Source organism: Glycine soja, chromosome 11 (assembly GCF_004193775.1).
Source record: "Glycine soja cultivar W05 chromosome 11, ASM419377v2, whole genome shotgun sequence".
Taxonomy (NCBI): Eukaryota; Viridiplantae; Streptophyta; class Magnoliopsida; order Fabales; family Fabaceae; genus Glycine; species Glycine soja.
In genome coordinates, this window is record NC_041012.1 from 692,708 (window position 1) to 720,160 (window position 27,453).

Sequence of the window (27,453 nt, forward strand, 5' to 3'; positions counted from 1 at the left end):
TTTACTCTTATTTTATATTTTGTTATTGACAACCACTAGACTATATATTGTATCTCTCATTTGATTATTATCATCAATAAAAAATATCTCAATTATTATTTTATCTTCCTCATAACTTTTTTTATAATCTTTGATGATATTTCTTTAGGAATAGTAATAGAGTAGAATTAGCACTCTATCAAACTCCCAACAAATTTTCACTTTAATAACGGAATCTTTAAAAATTAAAAATAAATAAATCATCCATTTTTATGTTTTTTAATCAGTTATAACAAGTAAAATATATTTTTTAATATTAAATAAGCTTATATAAAAATTAATTTTATACTGTTTATTTATCATCATGATATTAGTATAAAATATTCATCAATTTCTTTTGGAGAAATAAAAATAAAAAATATCTACACTTAGGAAACATTTGATAAGAGATAAGTTTTTTCACACACGAAAATCATGATTTCTAGAAGTCGATACTTGGGAATCACAATTTCTAGAAACGAGTAAGATACATTTCCTTAGTCTTAATATGTTTTATAGTAATTAAATGTTTGTATACAATACATAACTAAAATTATAATTATTGGACCCGACTCGGACCAGCCAAGTCAACCCATTGGTCTTGGAATCGAACACCTAACCAATCTGAATCACTTATTAGATTGGTTACACATGCAACCTGGTTGACTCGGCGGGTTTAAGAGTTAAACAACATTATTCATATTTTAAAAAATTAATTTATACCTCACACTTGTGTTGTTTATATACTTGCTTATTTTTTTTTATCAGACATAACTGCATCTTGAAATTTAAGATGATAAAGTTATTGTCATTTTCTAATTATGTTTATCATTGTACAACAATGATGTATAATTTAAATTTAATTAATATTATTTATACTGAATTATGAAAAAATATGTTACATGTTAAAAATTTTAAACAAATCCATAAATATGCTTCTATATGTTAAATTTTATTAAACTTTAAATCTTAAGTGTACAAAGTTAAATGTTACAAAATTATTTAGATTTTTTTAAAAATAAATCTGGTCACGTGAATCAACTAGTGACTCGGTGTTGACCCCTACTCAATGAACCAGTTCCCTTACCGAATCAATAACTAGTCCGATAACATTGACTAACTTTTCCTTCACTTGGCAAAGTTGAATTCCTAAGTCTATTGGGAATATTTTTACAGGAAAATGAGTTAAAATTAATTTTTGAAATTATAATTTCCTGACAATCTTATTTTTATTAATTGCATACCAAACATGAAAATCATAATTTCTCCCTCAAAGATTCATGTAAAAAAAATCATCTACCAAACGTCCCCATAACATCCTCGGCTACAAACTTTAAAGATAAGAATTATAAGAACAAATTCTTTTTTTTAACCTGGAGGTTATGCTCGGAGTAGCAGTCAAGTATAATAATGTAACAAACACGATTACCTGAGGGCTAGTCAACGACATGTGATGGTAAGGTATGGTGTGATTGGTAATGATGATATATTAAGTCTGAAATGTGGGATTTTAGAATAGTTTTCAATGACGTGCTGCTATGTGGTATACCGGAATTGGTAAATTTTAACACCCTTAAATAGAATATGCAGTTTTTGTGAAACAAAAATTTGGAGAATGAGTGGCTTTGTTTTGTTGGTTGCCATTCTGTCATCAGGAATTCTGATGTGATTACTCAAAGAGCTTCCCAAGTGCTTGCTGATTGGAATAAAGCTCACCAGAAAATTACCATTCATTGTCAGGTTCCTTGCAGGTCTGTCAGATGGCAAAAGCCTCCTTTTGGAGTGATTAAGTGCAACGTGGATGCTGCTGTGTATTCGTCATGATATGGGCTCCTTCATCTGTTCCCTTTGTTGGTAATTTGCGCCCTGTTGAGGTTGAAGCTTTAGCATTGTTAGAGGCTATTACCTGGTTAGGGAGTTTTGGGTGTTCATAGGGCCATTATAGAAACAGATTGTAAAGAGGTAATGGATATGATCAAAGGTCACTGTACAGCTCTTTCTGAGTTATCTTGCATTATTCACTTATGCAAAAAAAAAAAAGTTATTTTTGTTTCCAAACTACTTAGATAACGTCTATTAGAAGCCAAGTCAATTGTGTTGCTCATGTTTTAGCTCAGATAACTCAATTTCATGCTGGTCCCCAAGCTCTTGATTACATACCATATTGTATTCAAAGTGTCATTACTAATGAAATGATATGAGCTGTTTGTTTCAGAAAAAAAAGTTCATTGGTCTCAAAATGCACAAATCTTGAGATTTGGGAAGAATATGAAAGTGGAGAATTTGAAATCAAGCTCTCAATACCAAATTTAATATAGGACAATTTAGTATAGCATTTTCCTGCTAAACCCAAAACACTTCTTTAGGGTAGTGTTCCTCCAATTTAAAGATCATATTCTATTTTAATGAAGAAAGCTCAATATTATATGATAATAAAAAAAACTCAAATATATACATTAAAGGCCTATTTATTGACCTAATACGGCCAAACACCCTAACAAATTACTCCTATTCTAAGCTGCAATAAGATAATCCAAAATAGAATATTTTTTTCTAAATAACAAATGACGATAAATTATTGCATACCAAAAATCCTAAATAAGTCATGGAAACTGATAAACAAATTTACATTATGTAGTGAGCCATGTGCTAGATATTTCATAAAAGCCACAAACAACTATGTTCTTTGACCTTGAAATTCAAAGGACTGCCCCAGTCATAAACCGATGATTGAGGACAGCCTCAGCAGTTGGTCTTTTTCGAAAGTCAGCATTAAGCATTGCCTGGAAATCAAGAGAACAACAGCATGAACTTGTTTGGATATAGTTCTCCATAAACACTTGTAAGAAAATAAGATAAGAAGACAAAATGAATTCAGCTTTTCTCAAAGCTAAAATTAACTCATGTATCTCAGCTATTAGAGAAGTTAAATGAGATAGTTTCTATAAAAGGTAAGTGTATAAGTTGATCTTAGCTTATAAAAGAAGTTCAATTTATTTTACTTTCTTATGTTTTTCTCTTATAAGTATCTATGGAGAAGTTTTTTAGAACAAGACCAATTCACACTTGAATTGATTGAAGTAGTAATGACAACATGTTTTTTTTAACCAAAAGACACTAGCAGAAAAGGCATTATTACATGAGTTTAATTTTTACGCATCGTCAGTATAAGATTTCTACACCATCAACTGATTAAAAAATAGCATGATGAAATAACTTTTAAAATAGTTATTATAAAAGTCAACAATATTATAAAAAATAATAGATTACAATTAGATGACACTCTAAAAAACCTTTACAAATATTTAAATTAAATTCGTTTTTTTATGCTAAATTCATCTTTTTAATAATAACAAACTCTTGTCATGAGAAAACAGTTACCCCTAGAACTGATTTTCCGTGAACAACTTTAGAGATCTTTCTTACAAAAAATTAAAATATGGCAACCCTCAAATACTTTGTAAATCTGCCAAGTACTGTAACACTCGCTCCCTCAAAGCTATTCAATAATAGTTGCCCATACTAACAGACATATAAATACCTGAAGTAACTCCCAACCAGCGCCATCGCCTAGATCCAGGAACTCGACAGCGTTTACTAATCTGTCATCTGCTAGACAATACCTGCCGAAGGAGGAATAAAATAAAATGAGATAAAAGCAATGACCTGATAAAACATAAATATACACTTTCAGTAGACAGATTTTTCTTCAGGGTTTAGTCATGCTGAATAAAGTGCAAATCTAGTTTGGGAACTTTTAAAAACAACATATCTAATTGCAGGCGGGTGAGGTTTAAATACAGGGTATTTGGAAACTACATAGTTTTTTAAAAAAAAACTGATTCTTCTGTAAACAAATTTGTAGATAAAACTTTTTTGGATGAATAAAGGTACAAATGGAATGGCACCCCTAATCCCACTAGACAGGACATCACTGGCATGCATTAGTTCTAAAACAAAAATCATCTCAAAGTTGCTTTTTTTTTCCAATACTCTCTTTTTTTCCTTTCCATTCACTTTTTTCCCTCTATAAGCTAAATTTAAGGATAGTCATTAGATAATTTAGATGAGATATAACTGTAGCCTGCATGAACAACAAGCATTAAACAAGCTAAGTTTTTAGAATATAGATAAACAAAATCATCACATTTATATAAAATGAATCCAGTATTGAAATTAGTTTTGAACCAAACTAAGCCAATTTGTACTGGTTTGTTAGATATGGACTTATATAATTGGTTCCATCATTTACCATTATTATTAACTAGTTTTCAAAATTCCTAAACACCCCCTTTAAGTCTTTAGTTCAGCTATTTGTTCTTCTTATGAATAACTCATCCCCATAATAAGTATACCTCAACACAATGGAAAGATTAGATTATAAAATATCATTATAACGTATGTCTGCTTTGTGAGTCTCCAACAAGACTAAACCAGAAATTAAACTAAAAGATTACATACTCTCGTGTTGCTTCAAGATCAAGTTGGAAAGTGTTCTCCAAAAGCCTCTAAATTTCATGGCCAACAAAAACTTCAGTGAAGATATTGTCTTACAAGAAGGAAGACTTTCACAGAAAAGAATTATCAGCTATCAAAGATGAAATCATATTGGCAGCACAGCTTACTTGCAAGGAAAGGCTATCCATTACACCAGCCTCACAAAATGGAACAAAAGCCATGTATGCAAAAAAAAGACCTGCTTCATATCTGCATTGGAACTCAAAAGAAATATATAATCTGAAAAAGATGCTGAAACAAACTTCTGCATTGACCCAAGTTTTGACAAGTTACATGTCATCAGCTATTCCAAAAGCTCTTTTCTCCATTTGTGTGAATGCACCAGCACCTGTTGCTCTTCTCCAAAGCCCCTCCACAAGTTGTCCCGAATCATCTAGTTCTGTGTACCTGCAATGATGGAAGTATATGTAATGCTATTTATGTTGTAACCTGCTTCAGCTTGTAGGTAGAATGTTAGCATAAAGCAATAAAGCAGCAATTTTGAGTGCTGGCCTCAGAGTGAAACCCAACCTAGCTAAATAGTAAATAGACTATCTCAGAAATCTAGAAATAGAAAATACACACAATAAGAAAAAAATGTAAAAAATAAAATAAAATGTAGAGTACACCAATGATTGCCAATAAGCAGGGCAACATATTACACACAAAAATCAAAGTTCACAGAAAGATAAAAACATTTAGATAAAATTAAAAGAGAGAGAGAGACGAAAGATAACATTTTCCAGGCCATATGCATAAGAAATATTTATCAATGTATTAATAACATGTTAATTCAAGACAAAATAGCTCAGCAAACCATTACCTTACCTGACATTAACAGAAAATGCTAGATCTCGGAGTCTTGGAATCAAATAAGAACCTTCTCTTTCTGAAATTGTGCTGCAATCATATGACAAACACATTAAAGGTAGGATGAGAAGGTATAAGACGAATGAAAAATCTTGAACAAAATCAAATATTTTCTAGTTGCATACTTGAGAACCACAGAAAACGGTCCTAGACTCTGGTGCAACCTATCGTGGTCATGCAAGTAAGCTAGACCCTTCATGACACCTTGGAGCATCTTTATGATAAAATTTTGTCTCCTTTTGGTTGTCAGTCCTTGCTCAAAGGGATTCCAGGATGACCCTTCTCGATCTCTCGATACCCTCTCACTTGCAAGTTTTGCATAGTCTGCAGCGTTATATTTCCCATCATCACGAAATGCAAGCCACTGGATCAAACACGTTGCTCTAAGTAATCAACAGAATTGGGGGCAAGGCATGTGATGTGAAAGAAATTATGTTAATTTCACAGAACAAACCTGCTCTCCAGTCGTTGTTTCAAACCCACCTACAAGCAGCACAAGATTCTGACCAATACCTTTAGAACTGCTCTGTAAGAAAACATGTAAACCAGCAACAAGAAAATACTGAATTGATATTAAACGAATAAATTATGTAGAAAGTGATGGATGTATCCAGTTATCTCACCTGAAGAAACAAGTGTGTATTCAACTCATTTGCAGCGAGTGCATCAGCCACGACTCCCCCAGCTCGCCTTCCAGGATAAACCTTCAATGTCATTTGTTAAGAGTTTTCTATGATCAATACACAGCAAGCACATTAACATGAGCAAATGAAGAGGTAGATTATGATACTACTTACTACCTTAAAAGTTACCGGAGTTCCAGTAAGTGGACCCCGAGAAACCCTCCCTTCGTAGAGCCTGCAACACAAACAGAAGTCCCATGAGTATGTATTATCATTATGGCATCCAAAAGGGGCAAACCACATCCCAAATGGATTCAGTGTAGTCGCCTTTTCTCACGCATTCACACAGTCAGTGCATATGAAACCATTGGATAAAGATAGGCCTTTAAGTCTGATTTACTTGATTAAAACTACAAAACATGAGTCATCCAATCTTCATGGAACAGTTCAGAGTTTGTTGAATGTGTAAATACAAGGAAAAGCGAATACTGGAAATCACGTTGAATTATTTACATTGCCTACCTGATTTTGACATTGCCTTCTCCAACATCTTGAGTCTTCAGTCCTCCCAAGTCTTCAAGAGAATAGTCAGTGCCAGGCCCAGAGGGAAAGGCAGAGTAGCTGGGTAAAAAAAAATAAATCATTTTATCTTCTTATTATGGATAAGTTTATGCAAAGAGGGTCATATACCTGGTGACGTTGATGAAGCCATAAGTGCCAATGGGTCGACCCACTTGAAAGGAGTCGGAATTGGTGAAAAAAGGCAACTTGGCTTGAATTATGGGAGAGTGGAAGCAGAGAGAGGTGGTGGTGGTGGTGGTGAATCTGGAGGAGAGGGGCAAATGGGTTGTGCGATTGCGAAGACAATGCTGAAAAGAGAGGCAATCAAGAGGAACCACCACAACCATGCCTGTGAAGAAGAATACAGCGCCAAATGGATAAGAAGGACTTAGCTTCCTGTCAATAAACTCAAATGCAATGTTTTATCCTACTTTTATTGTATTTTTTCTTAATTATTGAATAAAGTTTTGGATGAAGATTTTATCAACAAAAAATCGATGAACAATTAGTTTTATAATGTTCAATTATGAACGCTAAGAGTATAATTAAATATTTTTAATTCTAAATAATTTATATTTCTTTGTAAATTTACCAATTCTTTATTCTTTATATTCGAGTTAACGGGATTAAATTTTTTAAATTGAAATCAATAGTTGAATATAAAAAAAAAATATATATATATATATATATAATCTTGTTTGTTTTGCTTGGCATATAGATCACGGATATCTTTTAAATATAGTTTATCAAAATTAATCTCACTCAAATTACATTAATTATTGTCCTAATAGTATTTTACTTAAAGTAAAAATTAAATAAATTATTTTTATTTATTAAAATATTAAATGTTAATTTTTTATAGGTTAAATTATTTATTTATCCTTATAATTTCATGATTCTTATATTTTTAGTCTTTATAGTTTGACAGTGACTTTTTTAGACCTTATCGTTTACATCTTAATTCTTTTTTAGTCTAGTTTAAAAATGTTGTATTTTAATTCTTTTGTAGTCCCTGTAATAAAAAAAATGATATTTTTAGTTTCTATAATTTGTATTTTAATTACCTTTTAGTCTTTACTATAAAAAAATAGTTATAAATTATTATTTTTTTATTACAAATTATCTTACGATAAATTAACTACAAATTATTTATTAATATTTTGGTAGTTAATTGTAATTGATAATATTACACATATATTTTGATGTTACTAAAATGGAATTAAAATATAAAGTATAAGGAATAAAAATATCACTTTCAAACTATAAAATTAAAACTATAGGACTAAAAATTCACTTTCAAACTAAAGATAAGAATAGTGAAATTATAGGGACTAAATAAGTAATTTAACCTTTATTATATAATCTTAATTTATCCCAACCTAGCTTTTTTTTTTTTTTAAGAAACCTAACCTAAAATTGGACTAACAAAAAGATTATTTTGACAGAAATATTATGATTTACAAGACTTTTTTTAAAAAAATATGGACGTAATTTACTAACGAATTTATATCATAAATTAAAAAAAAAAATTGGAAGGATCGATGGATTTTTGGAAACTAATTAATTTTAAGATTGAATGATAAATATAATAAAAAATGATAATTCTTTTATAAAGAAAAATAAAATTAATATAATTTTTTCCATGTATTTAAAGTCATAATAGTTCTTTCATGCATTATCTTCTCGTTCATCCTAATGGACTTAAACAATAATATTTTCAAAATCATGTTCTTTATTATTTGGTAATATTGCTTGTTTCATTGAAAATTATGTTCTTTACTATTTGACAATACTGCTTGTTATTAGAAGATTACTTTAATTTGTATATTTAATTTTTATAGTCTTCAATTATATAGATAAATAATACAAGAGGGGGGTTAAATTGTATTTTAGAAATTTTAATCATTTCTTAAACAAAACATGAGTTTTCATCTGATATGAGTTTTGCTTAAAATAGGTAATAAGATATGTGAAAAACTTGATCAGAAGATGATGAAACGATTTTCACAAAAAAAAACAAAAAAAAAATATAATATATAAAAACAAATTCAAACCTCAAGACACTTAAAAAGAATTAAAAAAATAAAGAGAATAATATAACAGGTTTACCACTAAAATTGCGTTTAGATTTTGAAAACTCACAAACTTATAGTAACTTGAAAAATTTAAAATATTTTTCATTGTCATTTTTTATTCTTACAATATAAACTCTATTTTCTGATTACTTATCACAATAAATAATTTATTTAAGGTAAAGTTACATCTTTAAGTATAATAAATTTTCATACCAAAAAGGATGAAGATTAACACTTTCATATCTTATATTATATTTATTCTCTATAGAACTTCGAAAGATTACAAGACAATATTTTTACAAAATAAAATTTTGCATGAAGATCCTAAATGCAATACTTAAATACTATAACAATTTGTGTTTACATAACACATTATTTAAAGCTTTAAACACAAAGACACAAATCATTTGAAAATCTATTATATATAACTTTTATCATTTGTATATAATTAAAATAATTAGGAATTGATTTGTTTTTAAGACATAAATATTTTTTTGATTTAATATTAATCATTTTTAATTTATTATATTTTTATTTTAAATTAAATTTCAATATTTTTAAAAGTATACAATGAAAATAAGTTTGCATTAAATAAGTAACGCTTAGATATACTTATTTTGTATCCTCATTCTTCATTTTCTTTAAATTTAATTTTTGTAATAAGTCACAACTTTTATATGTTAGATTCTAATTAAATGAATTTAAATTATTTTTAATCCATAATACAACATATATATTTTTAACGATATCCATTCATTATAATTTTTATTACCATTTATGTATTCGTTATAAATTTTAATTTTATATGAAAATAGAGTAAATAAATAAACAAGAAGAGGGAAGTTGAAACCATTACGTTTCAGCGTGTGATACTTTCCTCTTATCTTCTGCTTCTTCTTCCTTCTTCTCTGAGCGATAAAGCAGCAAAAACCTAAAATTAGGGGTTTATGGAGGGAGCATCGAGGAATGGTAGTGTTTGTGTGGCACCGTTTCTGAGCAAGACATACGACATGGTCGATGATCCTTCCACCGACTCGGTGGTGTCGTGGGGCAAAAACAACAACACCTTCGTTGTTTGGAACGTTCCCCAATTCACCACAGACATCTTGCCCAAACATTTTAAGCACAACAACTTCTCCAGCTTCGTCAGACAGTTGAATACTTATGTGGGCATCACATCACTTTTTTCTCCCATCTTATCTTATTATTGCCTTTTGCTTATGCAAAACCCCTCTTAAAGGAGGGATTGCTGTTCTTTTCGACTGGGTTTATATCTGTCGTGCTTTATAATGGGAAGCCCTATCTTTTTGTTGTTGTTGTTGTTGTTTTATTTCATTCCATTCGATTCGATTCGATTCGATGTAGCACAGTCTACCTTTCAATTCTGTGGCGTCTCATTGATTGGTATTATGAATCTCGAATTTGCAGGTCAGTATTACACCTTCATTGGGTATGCTCGACTTTAGTAAATTTTGCAAAATTTCTGTTAGATCTGAGTTTGCATAGTAAATTAGCAAAGTGAACTCAAAACTTTTCTTTTATTTGTTTGTCTCTTGTTATATAGGTTCAAATATACCAATTCGTGTATGAGGAAACCGAGATTGATGACCTTTGATAAAAATGCTTTCGATTTTCCCCTGTTTCTGCACTGGGATTTAGTTGTTTAGGAGTTGAAGTCCGGTAAGGTCAGTATTGATCATGAGAAAACTACATGTTTAAATCGTGGTTTTTATATATTAGTTAATGTGATTTTCAGCTTGTCCGCACCATGATTGAAACTGCCTATGCTAGGTGTTTGGTTGTAAGATACGTTGCTTAAGCTGAAAAATTTATGTTACTCACTAATAGTTGTAGGTCCTCTTGCTTTGCTTCCGATTTGGTTAACGAGAATAGTTTCTTAAACAGAGTCCATATCATCTGTAAGTTCTGTTATTAATATACACAAACAATGGTATAGTCCAGAATGAAAGACTACAAAAAACATGGATACATTTAGCTGGTGCTATAGTGTACAAAATTTATCTTTCATTGAAAGTGATTGTGATTGTGGTAACTTTAGGCCTAGGGTAGGGTGATTGAAAAGGCGTCGCAGGATATTATTAGGAACTCGTGATTAAAGACAACCTTTGGTATTGTGCTGTAGGAAAATTGTTGGAATGATATAATATGGTCATAGGTTATGGCAAATATAGGTCCCCTGGTTGGCACTTCTCAAAGGGTTAATTAATTATCACAAAATCTAGTCTATTGCTATCTAAGAATATTTACCTGTATCTCATACACTTACAGAGAATATTGTTTAACATGCCATCTCCTCTTCATGCATTATTAGCATTACATTTAGTTTTATCAAGCTGGATTAGTTGTACAGTTCACACATTTTTCTTCTCTTAATTTGTTACTCCTTTTGATTGACAAACAGGGTTTCAGAAAGGTTGACCCAGATCGATGGGAATTTGCAAATGAAGGATTTTTAAGAGGTGAAAAACAACTTTTAAAAAGTATCAGTAGGCGGAAATCTGCTCATGTAAATGGTAGTCAACAACCATCTCAAGTGCATAAATCAGCTGTTAGAGCATGTGTTGAAGTGGGGAAATTTGGGTTTGAGGAAGAGGTGGAAAGACTGAAAAGGGATAAGAATGTTCTTATGCAGGAACTTGTTAGGTTGAGACAGAAACAGCAAGGGACTGATAACCAATTGAAAAATGTTGGGCAACGTGTGCAGTCAATGGAGCAGCGTCAGCAGCAAATGATGTCATTCCTGGCAAAGGCTATGCAGAGCCCATGCTTCATAGCTCAATTTGTTCAGCAGCAGAATGAAAGTAGTAAACATATCCCTGGGAGCAATAAAAAGAGGAGGCTCCAGCGACAAGAAGAAGATAGTTTAGCCACCAAGGATCTCCATAGTTCTCTTGAAGGACACACTGTCAAGTATCAGAGTTCCATAAATGAGGCTGCAAAAGCATTATTTCTCCAGATATTGCAAATAAACAATTCTACAACACAATCATCAATTAAGAGCCCTGATGTTTTCCTTATTGATGATGTTCCTTCTGCCATTGCATCAGATAGCAGTAGTTCATCCACTCAGGTTTCTAATGTGATGGTTCCACCTATATCTGAGCTGACATCTATGGAAGTAGGATCACAGTTTCCTCTCAATTGTATGCCCAGTAACATATCTGAGTTGCAGTCTTCGCCTGCTGTTTTGGGTTTCTGTAGAAATCAAGGGATGGAGACAGAAAGCAGTTTATTGAATCATGATCTGAATGTTATGGGGGCTGATACTAGGAACATGGGGGAGATAGATATGATGTCAACTGTTTTAGATGAGGCAGATGAAGCTAATCATTTTTCACCTGACACAGATGGAATTTCTAAACTCCCAGAAATCAGTGATGAATTCTGGGAACTTCTTTTAAGGCCAAGCCCACTTACAGAAGGCACAGAGGAAACTAAATGTAGCTCTCTAGGATGTGGTTTGACTGATGATCAGGGTTTGCCTTCAGAAATGGAAAATAAGCAGGAAAATTTTGATAAGATACTACATGTTGACCATCTTACTCAACAGATGGGACTACATGCATTGGATTACTAATTGTGTGTATATATGTTACTCGCAACTGAAGGTAAACTTTTTAGCTTGCAGCCTCACTTATACATAACTTTATAAGCATACTGACTCTCATAGTTCCCTGAACTGAAACAAGTGTAAAATCTCCTGTCATTGTCATCATACCCAATTGCTGTCATTAAAGAGTGAGAACAGTGAGGCAGTAAATCAGGAGTGTTTAAAACAATTACAGTGAATGTCTACGAAAATGTCTGATGTATTATAAACTTACATACACATAATAAGATAGAAATTTACTACATATGTGCTTCCGAATTGTGTTGTTACAACTTACAATGAGGTATCAAGAAGAATGAGAGTTATATGCTTTCTTTCGTTGTTCTTAAAATGTCATACATGCATTGGCATATAATTATCTCTCAATTCAGAGGAGATGAAGTTGGGCAGTATAATGTTTTAGTTACCAATGTTTTTCTGTTGATGATTCCTACACAGGTTGAGGTCCTTTGCTGCTGAACAGACAAAGCCATCTTACTTATACAACAAAGAAACCTGACAGTGACAGATATCATCCAACAATTTTATCCGTGCTTTTATAGGCTTGTAATGCCTTGTGTTTAGTTTGTCATTTTGGGGGGCTTAAAAACATAAAGTTCACGAAACTTCATATATCCCCCATCATGTATTTTGAATTTTAATAACTCTGCCCCCGTTTCCAATGCTAGCTTGCTGGTGTGATATTTTTGTGGGGGTGTTCCGTATAATTGGATCATAACTTATCTTCAGCCTTTTATTAACTCTTGAATTACTGAAGCACAGGTTAACCCAATTAAATAAAAATAGGGAAAAGAATTACATTTAATATAACAATGATTCATGATTGAGCTTTCTATCTATCTAACGGCAATACAGACAATGAGACAACAGAGTTCTTGAGCAATGGTGTGTTTTGGTGGAACATGTATTATGGAAAGACAACAAATAGTAAATAATGTGTCTTCCAAGGGTCGGTTTTTTCTCAACTGTACAGTGTTCTCCATTTGAAAGGTTCCAGTCAAAGGAATTTGATTAATCCAACTTCAAGTGCAACTGGTTTTTGTATTTTAGGTTGATTTTCGTCCAAATCAATTTATATATTTTCTTAAATTTTTAAGTGACATACCATTGATCCGTATTTAAAGTTATTGTATTTCTTGCTATCTGTTTTCGTATAGAATAACATTGCTGCTTCAAATACTTTCACCTTTTGATAATAAAAGTCTAGTCTACCTTATACATGACTACACGCCTCGTCTTGATTGGTCTTTTTAAAGAAGTTTTATCATTAAAAATTAAAAATTTAATAACTTATTTATTTAATAAAAGTTAATATTTTAACTTGTACAATACACATAATAAATGTTTAGTTTATATAACTAAAACTTATTGTTAAAATTTTTAACATGTAATCATATTAAATTTATGATAGATAATTTGTATTATATAAAATTATTTTAATTTAAAAATAAAGTTGGAATTTTTTATAGTTCTTTGGTAGATCCAAAATTTTAAGTAATATATTGAAAATCAACTCTTAGTTGTACAAAAGGAATCTCGAATTCTGGACCATGGTCGGTACAATATAACCAGTGGCGATGTCAGGCTGTCAGTCATTAAACTTTCTACTAAAATACATCTTCCCAGGAAATCCGATTTTACCAACGAAATTTGAACACTAAAAATTCTGTTGCAGAAATTATCTGCAGTCGGCAACAGAATAGATGAACACTTTGGGACAAACTTCTAAGTTAAATATTCAGTCTACATGTTCATCCTCTCAAATTAATTATAGTTTATAAATTTCCCTATTTGCTTATATAAAAAAGCATTCATCCAAATGTGTTATGTTTTATATTAATATTATATATATTTTATCTGGTAAGTCAAATATAATTTTCTTTCCACACTTTCATAAAAAAAATATTCATCTCCATTTCTCTTCACACTTATTATTTTTCAGCATAATTATTCAATGTTTTGTGATTTCTTGTAAATTATTCTTCCTCGTGAATTAAGTACTCCTTAGCTTTGAGGCTTATGAATTTTTGATTTTGTTAAAATACAATTTTATTCTTCCAATTTTATACAATCTGTAATTTTAGTTCTTTGATTTTAAAATTAAGATATTATCCTTATGATTTGGTGATTATATTTGTCATATTTAGATATAAGCTTATATCTAAAAATATATTTCCTTTCATTCAAGTCAAACATGTCCATGTAACGAATGCAAAACTGTTGCTGTTACAATTGGAGAATTGTAGTTGAGTTTAACTGTTGGAGTTTATTGTTCAAGCCATCACACATGGTTCTAAGGCCATCTTGATCCCTGCAATCAAAGAAGAGTTCCTTAGTTGTCTCTTATTTTGAATCTTTATGTATATATGAGATCTAATTTTTTTGATATGCAATAGTTGTTGTATATATACAAGTTTCTTTAAACTGTCTAAACATAATCAATTAATTAAATTGTCAGTAAAAAACTAATTAGAGCTATTAGAGTTGAAGTTCATTTTCTCATGATGAGGTCTATTGTAATAAGTTGATTCTGATTTTATTTTCTGTTTGCCTATAATTTCCATAGAGAAATGCTAGCAGAAAAAAATCATTGAACTGTTGTCTAGAGTCAAAGGCTCTTCTCTTCTGGTCAGTTACAATTTCCCTCACATAGTCACATTTTCTTTCTATTTTTAACTGCACATATTCATGCAGTGAATAATTTCAACGCAGATAAAGGGGATGAAAGTCATAGTAGTGAGTCCTCTAGAACCCTGTCAACAAGAGTGGGAAGCATGGGTGCAAGTGATCACAAATAGGGATAGTTAAGCGGATTAGTCCGTTCCGCGCAAGGCTCGCCTGCATAAGTTTACATTGACAGTGGATTAAGTCGGTCTGCCCCGCATTCTTACATGGATCAAATAAATTGGTTCGCCCCGCCCTGCCTCACGGACCCCGCAGGTCAAACGCGTCAGTCCGCTGAGAGAATTTCAATTTCAATAAAAATATAACACAATCAAATTAAGTTAAATAAAATCTCAACAATTACTCAATTACATTAATAAAATAAATAATGTCTTAACAAAAGAAAATCTAATCAATAAATCTAAAATAAGAAACTTAATCATCTTCAATAACAAATGATTTCATATTTGTAGTAGTTTAGCCTTCTCCCTCTCCACATTTCATCTTCTTTTCCTAAAACTCAAAATAATAATAAATATTAGAATAAAGTCAAGCTAAATATGAGTTATTTTTTATAATAAAAATATATTGAAATATCTTTAAAAATATTTATTTAGCAGTTATTTTTGACTTAAAATGATAAGAATTGATATTTTTATTATTTATGGTTTACAAATATGAAAATAATATATTAAAAGAAAAAAAGATCGAGAAAATATCAGAAAGAAAGATTGTTAGCAAGTCATATCCTAATAATATCACTTATCTTTTTTATCTTAATCTTTTATTTATGTTATCTTTTACTTTTCTTATCTTATTTTTTTTTATCTTTATCATCTTTTAATTCAAATTTTTTATTTTTATTTTTAAAATATTTATCTTAATATATTTTTGTTTTTTTTTATTTTAATCTTTTTCTTTTGTGACTTGGTCACATAAATCAAACCTAATACAGATCATCCACGGGCCGTTTAACAAAATTGATCCATTATCCGCGCAAACCGCATACCCCTCCATGGACCTAGGCTTGTTCAAAAAAAAAAAAAAATTGGTCCAAGACTCGCAACGTTATAACCACAGGAAAATAGCATAAAGATATATATAGTAATTGGATATGATTTGTTAGTATGAAATTGAATAAACTATAATTTTTAATTATTATAAATTTGTGCTATCGCACCACATACAGGTGGGTTATGATAGAATTAATTAGGTTATATTACACCATAAAAAGATTAAATGAAAAAAATTAAAAATTAAATTAACGAAAATCATTTCGTTTTCGTGCGAGATAGCATTCGTACCATTCAGTAATTTCCTTTTATAAAATACAGTTTGTCGTATGCTAGGTTAACAAAAATAAATTTCAGTATCGGTAAAATTTGCCTCCGCATATTGGAAGGCGCAAGGACACCTGCCACCACAAGCTCTCCGCTGCCCACCGCCCGCCGCCTCTGCCTTGGCGTGTTCAGCCGCCATCGCCGTCCCTGCCCACTGCTTCTGCTGGAAAGCAGCAACTAAGCTCTCCACCGCCCTTAGTCTTGTTCTTTTTTGAAAATAATTTTGTTGTTATGGACTTTGACGACTTAGAAGAAGCGCCGATAAAGGCCACGTCTCGAGTCTCCAAGTTCGCGCCAAAATCATCAAAGCTCAAACCTAAACCAAAATCAGAACCTGCCCCCCCCAAACCTGAACCCCAACCACCCATCTCCAAACCAGAGCCTCAGGAATTCGTTGCAGCAACTGTCAAAAAGAATGAAGATGATGGCGTCGAAACAGTGCCACCAACTCATACGAAACCCGAACTCGACGCCACTGTCAAAATGGAGGAGGCCGAAGACGAACCAGAATCAGTTCGAGACGATCCCATAGACGAAGATATCCCTGAAGAAGACACAGTTGTGCGCGAAATTGATGTCTTCTTCTCTCCTTCTGTCGATGCCCAGACTCAGGTCCGTCTTTCTCTGTCGCCATTGCTTGTTTCAATGGATTCTGCGTTTTTTTTTTATTTTCAAACTAATTTTTTTTTGTTACTTTTAGCTATACGTCTTTCAGTATCCCTTGAGACCTTCTTGGCGACCGTACGATTTGGATGAACAATGCGAAGAGGTACATTTGTTGAATAGTTTTTGGAGGAAGAAGAAGGAATCATGTTATGTTAAGTACGTGTTGTGTTTTTTTTTTCCTTTTTTAATTATTTTGTATAGGTAAGGTTGAAGACTAAAACTTCAGAAGTGGAGATTGATTTATCCATTGATCTTGACTCGGACCATATTGACAAAGAGTTTGCCACCAAATACAACATCACAAAGCAGGTTTGTTCATTATCTCTTACCATGTTAACCCAATGATACTCCTAAGTTAACACTCTGATTATCTCTAAGATCAGCGATAGATACAACAATTGTGCTTTCATGTTGTGTCTTTCAAACTACAATGAGTAAAAGTAAAATAACTGAGGTGTTTTGTTAAATATGTGATAAGTTGTCTATTTCTGTTGAATATTTTAATGGGAAAGATTCAAGACGTTTCATTGGATGCTGGCAATTTAGGGGTCTTGATTCCCAAATCCCAAAATATATTATATCAGTGCTCCCTGATAAATAATATATGTGCTACTTGTTTAAAATTAGCAGCCATCAAAATGCTTATTTGTTGGTTCCACTTGCTGGTGCTATGCATGATGTGTGAAATAGGTCAAGCCTGGTTAGTTTTGCTAGTTTTCCTAAGGACATTTAGGATGTGTTTGGATAAATAACTTACTTAAACATTTATTGGAGACACTTACCGTATGAGAACTTATGTCATAAATTTGACCATATATTTTTTTTAAAATGAATTAAAAATAGCTTATTTTGATAAGTTTAGCTTCACCAAGAAGCTATTTAAATGAGTCGAAAAGTGTTTATAGGAATTATAAGCCATTGTCATTTAAAATAAACTTATTTTGATAACTTTAGCTTCACCAAACTTTCTTACCTTATTATTGTAATTTACTATTTTGCTTTACTATAGAGTTGAAATATTATGTTATTTGTTAGTATTTTATTTTATTTTATATTAAGTAAACCCTTGTGAGTTTTAAGTAAACGTCTGAGTTTACAGAGCTTTCATGAATTTATGTAAACTCTCGAGTTTGACAACCTTGCTTTTAATTCTCTTCAGACTTTATCAACTACGTGGAAGCCATCTCATGCAAATGGATGTGCTGTTGGGCTTCTTATGGGTGATAAGGTAATTATGTCTCCCATTCTATTTTATGATGTTTAATTTAGCTCAAGGTGATATATTGTTTGAACAACATTGTATTAGGTGTGCCAATGCAACATGTGATTATTGTTCTATTTATTGAACATTTAATACTAAATCCAATGAATTAGGATGAGTGTCTTTTGCTGAAAATACTTCTTAGGATGAGTTTCTTCTTGTTTTTAGATAACATATATCTTATTCAGGTCTTGAAGAAAAGTAGGAACAGTTACTTAATGTGTTTCTTAATTTAAAAGTTCATTGAAAAGCTAATGAAGTGAAGACTACTTTACATGGTATGATTCAATAAAGAGTGAAAAGGGGGGAAAAGAGGAATACACAGCATGCCTTGAAATTAACTTGACTCCTCCCTTTCCATAAAAAGAAAAACCTTGGAATACTACCTTAGAAGAAAAATAATTGAGCATGCTCTTGTAAACACTTATCAGGTTTGTTATTATGTGTTAGATTCATACATTATTAACCCAGATAGCTTGATATGCTTTATATTTACTTATTCTTGATTATATTAGCATTCTCTAATAGTTTGAGGGTTTCATGAATTGTTTTCATTGTGAATTTGTGATATTCACGTTGATTTTTAATTTAGAAAAAAATTGTAAATTTGCCTGTCTTTTTCTTGGTTACAGTTACACCTGCATCCAGTTCATGCAGTTGTGCAGCTCCGACCAACATTACAACATCTTAATTCTGGTGGTTCAAAACGGAAGAATGCTGCCTCCACTGGAGCAAATGCTACTGTCAAAATTGAGGGCTCAAATGAAGAGAAGTCTGTTGCTACATCAAAGAAGCAGGTATCATTTATTTCTTTTATTCATGGATATTTGTTATTTTATTATATTTATAGCAATTTAAAAGCGACTGCAGTCTGCACAAGTGGAAGGTGCAGGAATTATAATTTCCACAGTATGACACTAATGTCTTAGCAATCTTGAAATATTTTTTCATGTACATTTATAGATGATTAGATGGTGTGTTTTGAGTTGGATCAAAGTTTATGTTGCTTTGCAAGAACCTGGATCTCAATTAAATGTAGGTTTAATAAATCCATTACAGGCATGAGGCATACATGCTTGGTGATTACTGATTGTACCCCTGCCCACCCACAAAAAGTGAAAGTGAAAAATGTTTGGTTTCTGTTGCATGCTTATAGGAGCAATGACTGTGTTGTTTATAAATTGCTAAATTTAATATTTAGTCACTAGCATCTTGGTTCCATTTATGCCAGGCCAACTATGCTTGAAATTAGACACAGATTTTATTATCCCTTCAGAGGTTTAGTTCACAAGCTGTCTTTGTTGCAGTAACACACTACATCATGTACTTTTTTTTTTGCTGTTTGTATTCTGTCAAGGCTTATTTGGTAATTTCCAATTGGCTAATTGATTTCTCTTTTTTGTTGCAGAATAAGCAGACAGGACCTTCTATTATTGAGCAAAAGAGTGATGGTGATGAGGTATACTAGTCGTTAATACTGCAATGCAATTTACATTTGATGTTTTTTCTTAAATAGACATAGAATTATTAGCTTAATTATTCTTATATATTGCATTTTGCATTCATTTTTCTAGATAATTATTCTGTATAAATCCTTAGGCTGAGTGTGTTTTTCAGTCAAATGTTTTCATGTAAATATTCTCTCCTGCCTCGAGTCATAATGGGTTTTATATATATATTTGCATTTTCTGCAAAAAGAATTTCTTAATGGTGACTTTGTATATCTTTTTTTTCTATATCATGTGCAGTGCTGGGTTCCTCTAAAGTACCATAGCTGCAAGAGTGATATATCCTCTAGATATTTGCAGCAAATGGTGACACAAGAAAGTTCTCCTATAAACTTCACAATGAGAGCGTAAGAATATGTCCTATTGTCCTTTTTCACTCTTATGTGACATGTAAATCACTAAATTTGTTTAAGTTTGTAAATCTTTGATTGAAGGTATGATTATGTTACTGCACTGTGTCCTGGTGGGAGCAGCAACAATTTACCAAAAGGTCTTTCTAAAAGGTACAGTCTTCCTTTATTATCAAATTTATTTAACTTTTGGCCTTTAGTTCTGATTAAAAAATTCAATTAGCTTTTGTATGTAGGACTCACTTTTTTCCCTTTTGTACCTGCAAATGTGTCCATTTCTGTCTATCTTTGTTACGTTCTTTCTGTCTTGTTTCTGCCCACTTCTCAATAATATGCTTATTGATCTAATAATTCTGTATTGATTTTGTTTATTGGTTTGTACTATTGCTATTGGCTTATAATTTTGACTATTCACGTGTGTATGCAATTTTAGGTATCTTCTATCATTGCCCGTGGAAGAGCGTCTTAAGAAAATGCTTGAGGTTTGTAACATTGAATTTGATTTCTTTTTGTTGATGAGAAAGGGGCATTGAGATCTAACAACATTCTTCATCTTACTTCCTATGCTTGTTCATAGTTGACTACATTCATATTTTTAACAAGATATTCTCTATTCCCAATTCACTTCTGGTGTTTTATGTGTGTGCTAGCTGTTAAGTTATTAGTGTACATTTTTCTCAGCAAATAACCTGGACATGTGCACCAGATTGCTCATTGATAAGATGTCAAACACTGAAGTTTTTGCTTTTGATATGAAAACTGAAAAGTGTTTATATTTTACCAGGATGCTACAAGGGTTATAGGCAATATGCCATTATCTACATGTGTCATAATTAATTATTAAAGGATTTGTTGTGTGTTAAAGTGTAACTCACATCGTGACAATAGAGAGAAATAAACAAGAAAAATGAAACTGCATATTTGGGTGGTGGCACACACGTCACAACCAATGTCTTTAAAATTAGATTGGTTATTGAACTAATAAAGGCCTTGATTCATAGTTTATTGATTTAATTGTGGTTGAACTGGTGATAAACTGAATTGAATATATTCATTTTTGCTAATACATTGACATGCAATCGTAATAAATTAATGCAAAAATTTGAACTAACATCAAAGGACTATATCATACAAAATAAAAAAAAAGAGTTAAATAGATAAATATGCATAAATAGTATCAATAAAAATAAATATTGTTATTAACTTAAATACAGTAAAGTGTATGATATTTATTAAGATTTTGCATAATATATATCAAAAATAACATTGGTTTGGCAAGAGGTTATGTATATCATAGGTTGGGAAATATAATTTTCCCTCATATATAAGAATTCAACTGGTTATGAATTGAACCAGTTGGTTCTTGCCAGTTCATGTGCAATTTCACAGTTCACCAAGACACTGACTTGTTTCCTGATAACCAGTTCCAAAAGGGATAAGACCTAACTTGCTCTATCAACTGATTCCTAGTTGAACTGGCCAATCTGGATTCTGGCCTAATTTTCTCAACTATGGTCACAACTGAACCAAGTAATATAACAACCACCACCACCAAGCCTTTTCTTTGGAGGTGGGGTAGGCTACAAAAATCAAATAATGCTGTAATATTCTATTGTGAACCATGTTTCTGTATGCTACTTTTTATAACTTGTCTAACAGAGCTCTTTATGATAGGATCGTCCACTTCATCGTTTCAGTGCTATTAAGCACTTTGCTCCAGAATATTCCGAGAATGAACTTCTAGGATTCCTGCAGCAGCATGCAATATTGGTGTGGGGACTATGGACTGCAAAAAGTTCATTGCTATATCCTGATGGTGGTGTGGAAACTTTGGCCAGAGATTATTCCCTACTATTGTTTAGCAAGAGTTTGAAAGTTCAGTTTTCTGATGTGAGTATTCGAGGAGGTGAACTTGTTAATCGTGTGAGAAACTGCCTGAAGATATTTGGCGTGGAAAGAAATGATCTTGATAAATCTACTGGAAAACCAAATCCTTACTGGAAGTTCAGAGAGCTTCCTGACGAGTCATTCAAAAAACTCTATCCAGATATTGTTGAAAAACAGGAAGAACTTTTCAAAGGTTTGGAAAAACAGTTATCTGGTTTTTCTTCGAATGTTGGAAAACGTAAAATTGGTAAAAATGCTGTAGCAAACCAAGGTGTGAACACTGAGGTTCATAAATCAGAAAGTTCAGATCAACGGGTAACAAGTCTGGGCAGAGTGCCTCCTGCGAAAATGACCATGTCAAATGAAACCCGACATGCTCTGCCAATTGCCCTGAAGAAACTTTTTCAGACTTACAAAGTTTGCAGGTATGGTTATAGAAACATCTATCCTTTTGGTGATTTCCTGTCTTCAAATGATTGTTGAGATAATATTTGGAAGCACATTATTGGTAGTTAACTCATACCACTTTACAAGGCTTTCATATTTCAACACTTGTGCTTCATATCTTGTCAATACTCAATACTTTTTGTATTCATACCCTTTTTTAAAATACCGATTCTCTCTTTTGATCTAAGATTTGTGATTTATGTTAACTTTATAGTATTATGGTCGTGTTATGTACATGATTTGTAAAATGTTGTATTCCCCATGTTCTGGACTGTATACATATTTTTTAGATTTAAGTTTATTAGTTTTTTTTATATTTTATTAGGCTATTCATCCATTTGGGGATATGCAGGCATGATAGATGCAATATACCTAACCTGATTTTTGGCAAGACACTAAGATCATGTGGTCTGCTCACAACACCCATTGAGCATGTAACTAGGCCCCATATGGTGTCAAGAATTTTGATACAAATTCTATAAAGGAGGGAGTGTAAAGCCCCAAGGAACTGTGCTGTATTTCTGGGGCTGTGGTGCTTATGGCTAGAATCATCTTAAGTGTGTCAAACCAGGTTTATGGCTGTGGTTTTTTAGTGTATTTGCCAAGGAATAGAGAAATATTTTGAGCTAATATTCTTTTATAAAAACAACAAAATAAAACAATGTTTTACATCTGATTCCAATGTCTTGTTAATTGGAATTTTTGTTTAAGACAGTCTGTTTTAGGTGATAGAGAAGATATTGAAGGATTTGTGGTGGACATGGGCGAGTGATCTGTAGAGAGATAATCTTGTTAATTGAGATTTGTGTTGCAGAAATAGGGGGCTATGGGCTGGGCATGTTCTCTAAAATATTATTTCTTTAGCAGCTTTTGTAGTGGTTTCCTTTAGAAACAAAATTCTTCATGGTAGTTATTTGGATTAAATCCACTTTAGATTGGGATAGTTTGGAATGCCACTGATGCCAGTCTTTGAAAATTTTATCTCGAGATATGCATCTTTCTGACCACTTACTTTATCACTCTCTGTCAGGATGATGGCAATTGCATGAGGGGAAAAATCTCTACCAATTGAGATTCCCTTAAAGTGAAATTGGCCCAACAGAAGTTCTATATTTCTATCTTGTTGTTTGGGTGACTGTTGTCTTATGCTTCTTCTAATTATCTTGGCAGCTTCAAATTGATATGCGAAGGATTGCGCGAAATGGCAGTTTCCAAAGCTATGCTTTCAAAGGGAGATTCTAAAATGGCTGTGGATGCAGCTCACAGTCTTGATGGTCCCCATAATGAGTTGATGGCTGTCATAAGTGAAGTTGCATGCGAAATCAATGGTTCTTATGTGCTGAAGTCATCACCCGATGATCCATTCAGGTTGTTTTTCTCTTCCCCACCCCACCCCCAAAAGTAAAAGAGGACATTGTTTTCACTCCTTGGGAGTCATAGAATTTTAAAAACAAGTAGTACATTCCATTTGTTATATATATGCTCAGGAGGAGTGTATTGGTCCTTTGCAGGGATGTTGTAATTGATATGCTTTGTGGAAGTGGACCCAATGCCAAGCTGAAGAAGGCTGAGATACTTGAAGCTGCCAGAAGAAAACTCGGTAGGGAGGTCGCTAGCAATGAATATACCAAGGTAATTTGATCTTTTTTCATGAGGTGGCTATGGTATACTATTTAATTTTTATCTGAATTTTGTCAGTGGTTTCCCTTATTAAGGTCCATGCACAGGTCTGCTTAGCCTTTTGATGAATGTTCATGATGGATGAAAATTTAGATTGAATAGATAATTTGACCCTAGTTATTATGGTTGAAAACTTAGATTAAATAAATAATTCCACTCTAGTTATTATGCCAAAATGCAGTAATTATATCAAAAATAAGAAAATAGGATAAGTGTTGTGAGATATTAGTCATATTAGCAAGACTTTTATAGGTGTTTTTGGGACATTTTTATTAGAATAAATTCTGAATCAGGACCATATAGGAGATAAATGGCTTATTGATTGATTTGTCTTTATTCTATTCCTTATTTTCTCCTAATTTCTAGAAATTCCGTTTCCTATTCTAGACCAATTGTTGCACGTTGCAATAAGGAATCCTCCTGAGACAATGAGGCAAAAAAAAAAGCTGGCACAATACTGCCCAATCTCTATCCATGTCAGAAGTGGCAACTTCCTTAAAATAAAACATTAGCAAAGCACCAATGAATGACCAAAAGCATGGCCAAGTCCCATAACATATTGAGAGGCAGTGAGGTAGTTTTTGAGATGCAAGCACACGGTTCTAGCCAAATGAACCAAAGGGCTGCAAAAGTTGCACATTATCTCAGCCTTTTGCCTCCTTATTGCCAAAACCTTTAAATGTAACCAGCCAAAGTCTAGCCAAAATCCCCCAAACTATGTTTCATAAGGAAGTTGCCATTAAGTGTGCAATAGCTTATGAACTAGAACAATACATAATGTATAAAATTGTCGTGATTGAGCTGTTAATTTGTGTTAGTTCTATTTAATACTGTAGTCCTGGCAAAAGAATTTTCTTTAAAGAGAGTTTTGGAGTTTCTAAATTTGTTTTTCTACAAGAAATCTGTGGTGACTAGGGGAATGGATTTCAAATTGTCAGAAGTATTTACAACAGAGTAGCTGAATCTAGAGCCTGATCTCTATTAGTATTATCACCAATGCTCCTATCTTCATCTTCATCTTCATTTTAAAGCAAGTTTTCAAGGTTTCCCTAGTAGTAATATTCTGAAGTACATTTTCTTCTAGGCTCTATGCTGAAATGCTGATTTTGTCAGATGTCATAGTTAACAAATCCAATTGCAATTTTAAGTCCTTAAACTTTGTAGTATTGTGCTATGGCCCTGTTTGGAAAAAACATTTCAATAGACACTTATAAGAGAAGAAAATAAAAATATAAAATGAATTAAACTTCTATGTAAGTTAACATTAACTTATGCGCAAGTTAAAATAAGATTTTGGAGAAGCAAAACGAGCAAGCTTCTGCAAATTAGCTTTTGCATTAGCTAATTTTAACGTATGAGAAAAACTTATTTCACTTTATCTTATCTTTTTCTCCTATAAGTACTTATTGAGAAGTTTATTCAAATAGGGCATATGCAAATATGCAATGTTGAGAGCTTTTCCTTGCTTTCAATGTCGAGTTGATAACCGATAATAATACATTGCATATTTGCAGTTGAAGATGTTGAGCTTTTTGTTTCTGGATACGTAACTTGTGGGCTCTTGATAGTTTTACAGTTTACCTCAAGGATCTATTACTTCCGTTGATAGTTTTACGGTTTACATAGTATCATTAGATTAATGGCCTATATATAATGACATTCTTGCATGCTTAATCGCTGGTCAATTTGTTCAGTATGGTGAGCCGTTGATCAAGTTGAATGTATTTAATGCTTCAGCAAAATAGGGTTTTGAATTTTGATCCATTATTAAATTTGAAAAAAGTTTTTATCATTGGCATGCATAAAGCTAATGTTTTATTCCATTATTCCATATACTCATGCATCTATGCGCGCTCGCTTGGACTGTTAATGACCAAGACCAAGATTAGAGATTGAAGGTTTTATATACTTATTGTTAACAATAGAGCATTGAGTACTGGGACATGGAAAGGATGTAAATAACTAAGGTAGAAACAAGGAAAGGGAACCTCAACACAACCTAAAACGAGTAGTTGCTTCAGACTTTGATCAATTGCTATAAACCATGTTGCCTGCGTAGCCATATTAATTGAAATCAGATAATGATCTTGACATGGAAGGAACAAATGTTGCAAAATCATTAATAAATTTGATCATGTTTTCCCAATTTCGTTTCAATTAATTATTGCTTATTATCCTAATGGTTTTTTGGTTTGTCTGTCTTTAAAACAATTTCAGGTCATGAGCGAGTTATGTGTGTCAAAAGGTTCTGTTTGGGTCTTGAAAAGCGGTGATGGAAGTAAGTAAGCAATGATCCGAGGTCCCCGAGGATTGAACTGCCCACCTGCTCATGAATGGAAGTCATACTCTGCTTTCTCATGAGACTACCAGAGTTTAGTTTATTGGTCATAGTCATTATTCTCAAATATTCAAATCTTTTCCAACTTTTTAGCTTTAGATAAGGAAGAAATTTAAAGAGAATATTTTTTATTGTTCGAATCAAAAGAAAAAGGTAGAGAAGTTAGATGAAAGAAAACAGGAATGGACAAAGATTGCCCTGTTAGCTATTAATGGAAGTTATATATCATATTTTCTTCTCTATTTTTCTTTACTTAGCTTAGCTGTATGCATAGTACATACAAGGGGGGACGTGAAATGATGTCCATGCATGCACAATTCTTTTCCAATTTTATTTTTTTATTAGGAAAAAATGAAGATTTTATTATTTGGATTGAAAGAAAAATTAAGAAAGTCAGAAGAAAATATAATTATGTCATTTAAACTTTAAAATGTAACAAAACATAATTAAAATAAGAGTACATATACAATTATTTCATCAATTCTTTCCATCCATCCCTGTTTTCTTTGTCAGAAATTTTAGTTACCAAGTGGTTGGTCCTAATGGTCATGAATTAGGTTCTTTTGAGTAAGGTTTCGGGTTTAAGTTTTATAGATAAAAAAATGTGATTAGAAGAAATGATTTTACATGATTAATCAAGTTTTTCAACGAACATTAATTATCACGAAATTAGTGAATATTTTGTACCAATATCATGGTATAAAAAAAAATGATCGGTCAGCTTCTCGGTTGAAAATTAGTCATTAGTAAAATTGATAAATATCTTGTATCAATATCTTCATATAAAAAAATAGTTTTCTTTCATGTTATTTTTTTTGTTCATCTTTTCAAAAATGTTATCTTACCTTTCCCCCAAATTGATATTGAACTTTGATAGTCATTTAAAATATCAAAAACCTAACTAACACACATTTTAATTGAAACAACACTCAATTGTACATAAAAGAAAACATAGAGAACGTCGTCTTGAGGTAATTGATTCGGATTGCAAGTTATTGATTTTCTTTTTGTTTGTTTAGATCAAAGTTAATGATTTT

At 32.0% G+C, this 27,453-nt stretch overlaps 3 protein-coding genes across 4 annotated transcripts; 2 read left to right on the plus strand and 1 right to left on the minus strand.

The window, feature by feature from the left end:
• Positions 1–2,418: 2,418 nt before the first annotated feature.
• On the minus strand, positions 2,419–6,973 carry LOC114375012. 2 transcript variants are annotated; one of them, XM_028332745.1, is made up of 12 exons: positions 6,699–6,973; positions 6,531–6,629; positions 6,186–6,243; positions 6,009–6,089; positions 5,840–5,911; positions 5,511–5,749; positions 5,344–5,415; positions 4,810–4,923; positions 4,644–4,725; positions 4,480–4,526; positions 3,560–3,641; positions 2,419–2,801 (listed from the first exon to the last, which is right to left on the minus strand). In XM_028332745.1, the coding sequence occupies exons 1-12, from the start codon at positions 6,914–6,916 to the stop codon at positions 2,718–2,720; spliced, it is 1,248 nt and encodes a 415-aa protein (XP_028188546.1). In that variant the 5' UTR covers positions 6,917–6,973; the 3' UTR covers positions 2,419–2,717. The 2 variants fall into 2 exon arrangements, with proteins under 2 accessions (XP_028188546.1, XP_028188547.1); XM_028332746.1 differs by having other exon boundaries at positions 6,531–6,582; positions 6,699–6,856.
• Positions 6,974–9,488: 2,515 nt separating this feature from the next.
• On the plus strand, positions 9,489–13,015 carry LOC114377066 (heat stress transcription factor A-1b-like). The gene is made up of 3 exons (XM_028335451.1): positions 9,489–9,810; positions 11,067–12,273; positions 12,714–13,015. The coding sequence occupies exons 1-2, from the start codon at positions 9,592–9,594 to the stop codon at positions 12,240–12,242; spliced, it is 1,395 nt and encodes a 464-aa protein (XP_028191252.1). The 5' UTR covers positions 9,489–9,591; the 3' UTR covers positions 12,243–12,273; positions 12,714–13,015.
• A 3,274-nt stretch (positions 13,016–16,289) lies between these two features.
• LOC114376827 (DNA-directed RNA polymerase III subunit RPC5) lies at positions 16,290–26,658 on the plus strand. Its single transcript, XM_028335121.1, has 13 exons — positions 16,290–16,891; positions 16,980–17,048; positions 17,147–17,254; positions 18,105–18,173; positions 18,839–19,003; positions 19,615–19,665; positions 19,955–20,061; positions 20,149–20,217; positions 20,498–20,546; positions 21,739–22,376; positions 23,569–23,766; positions 23,910–24,030; positions 26,296–26,658. The coding sequence occupies exons 1-13, from the start codon at positions 16,511–16,513 to the stop codon at positions 26,362–26,364; spliced, it is 2,094 nt and encodes a 697-aa protein (XP_028190922.1). The 5' UTR covers positions 16,290–16,510; the 3' UTR covers positions 26,365–26,658.
• Positions 26,659–27,453: the final 795 nt, after the last annotated feature.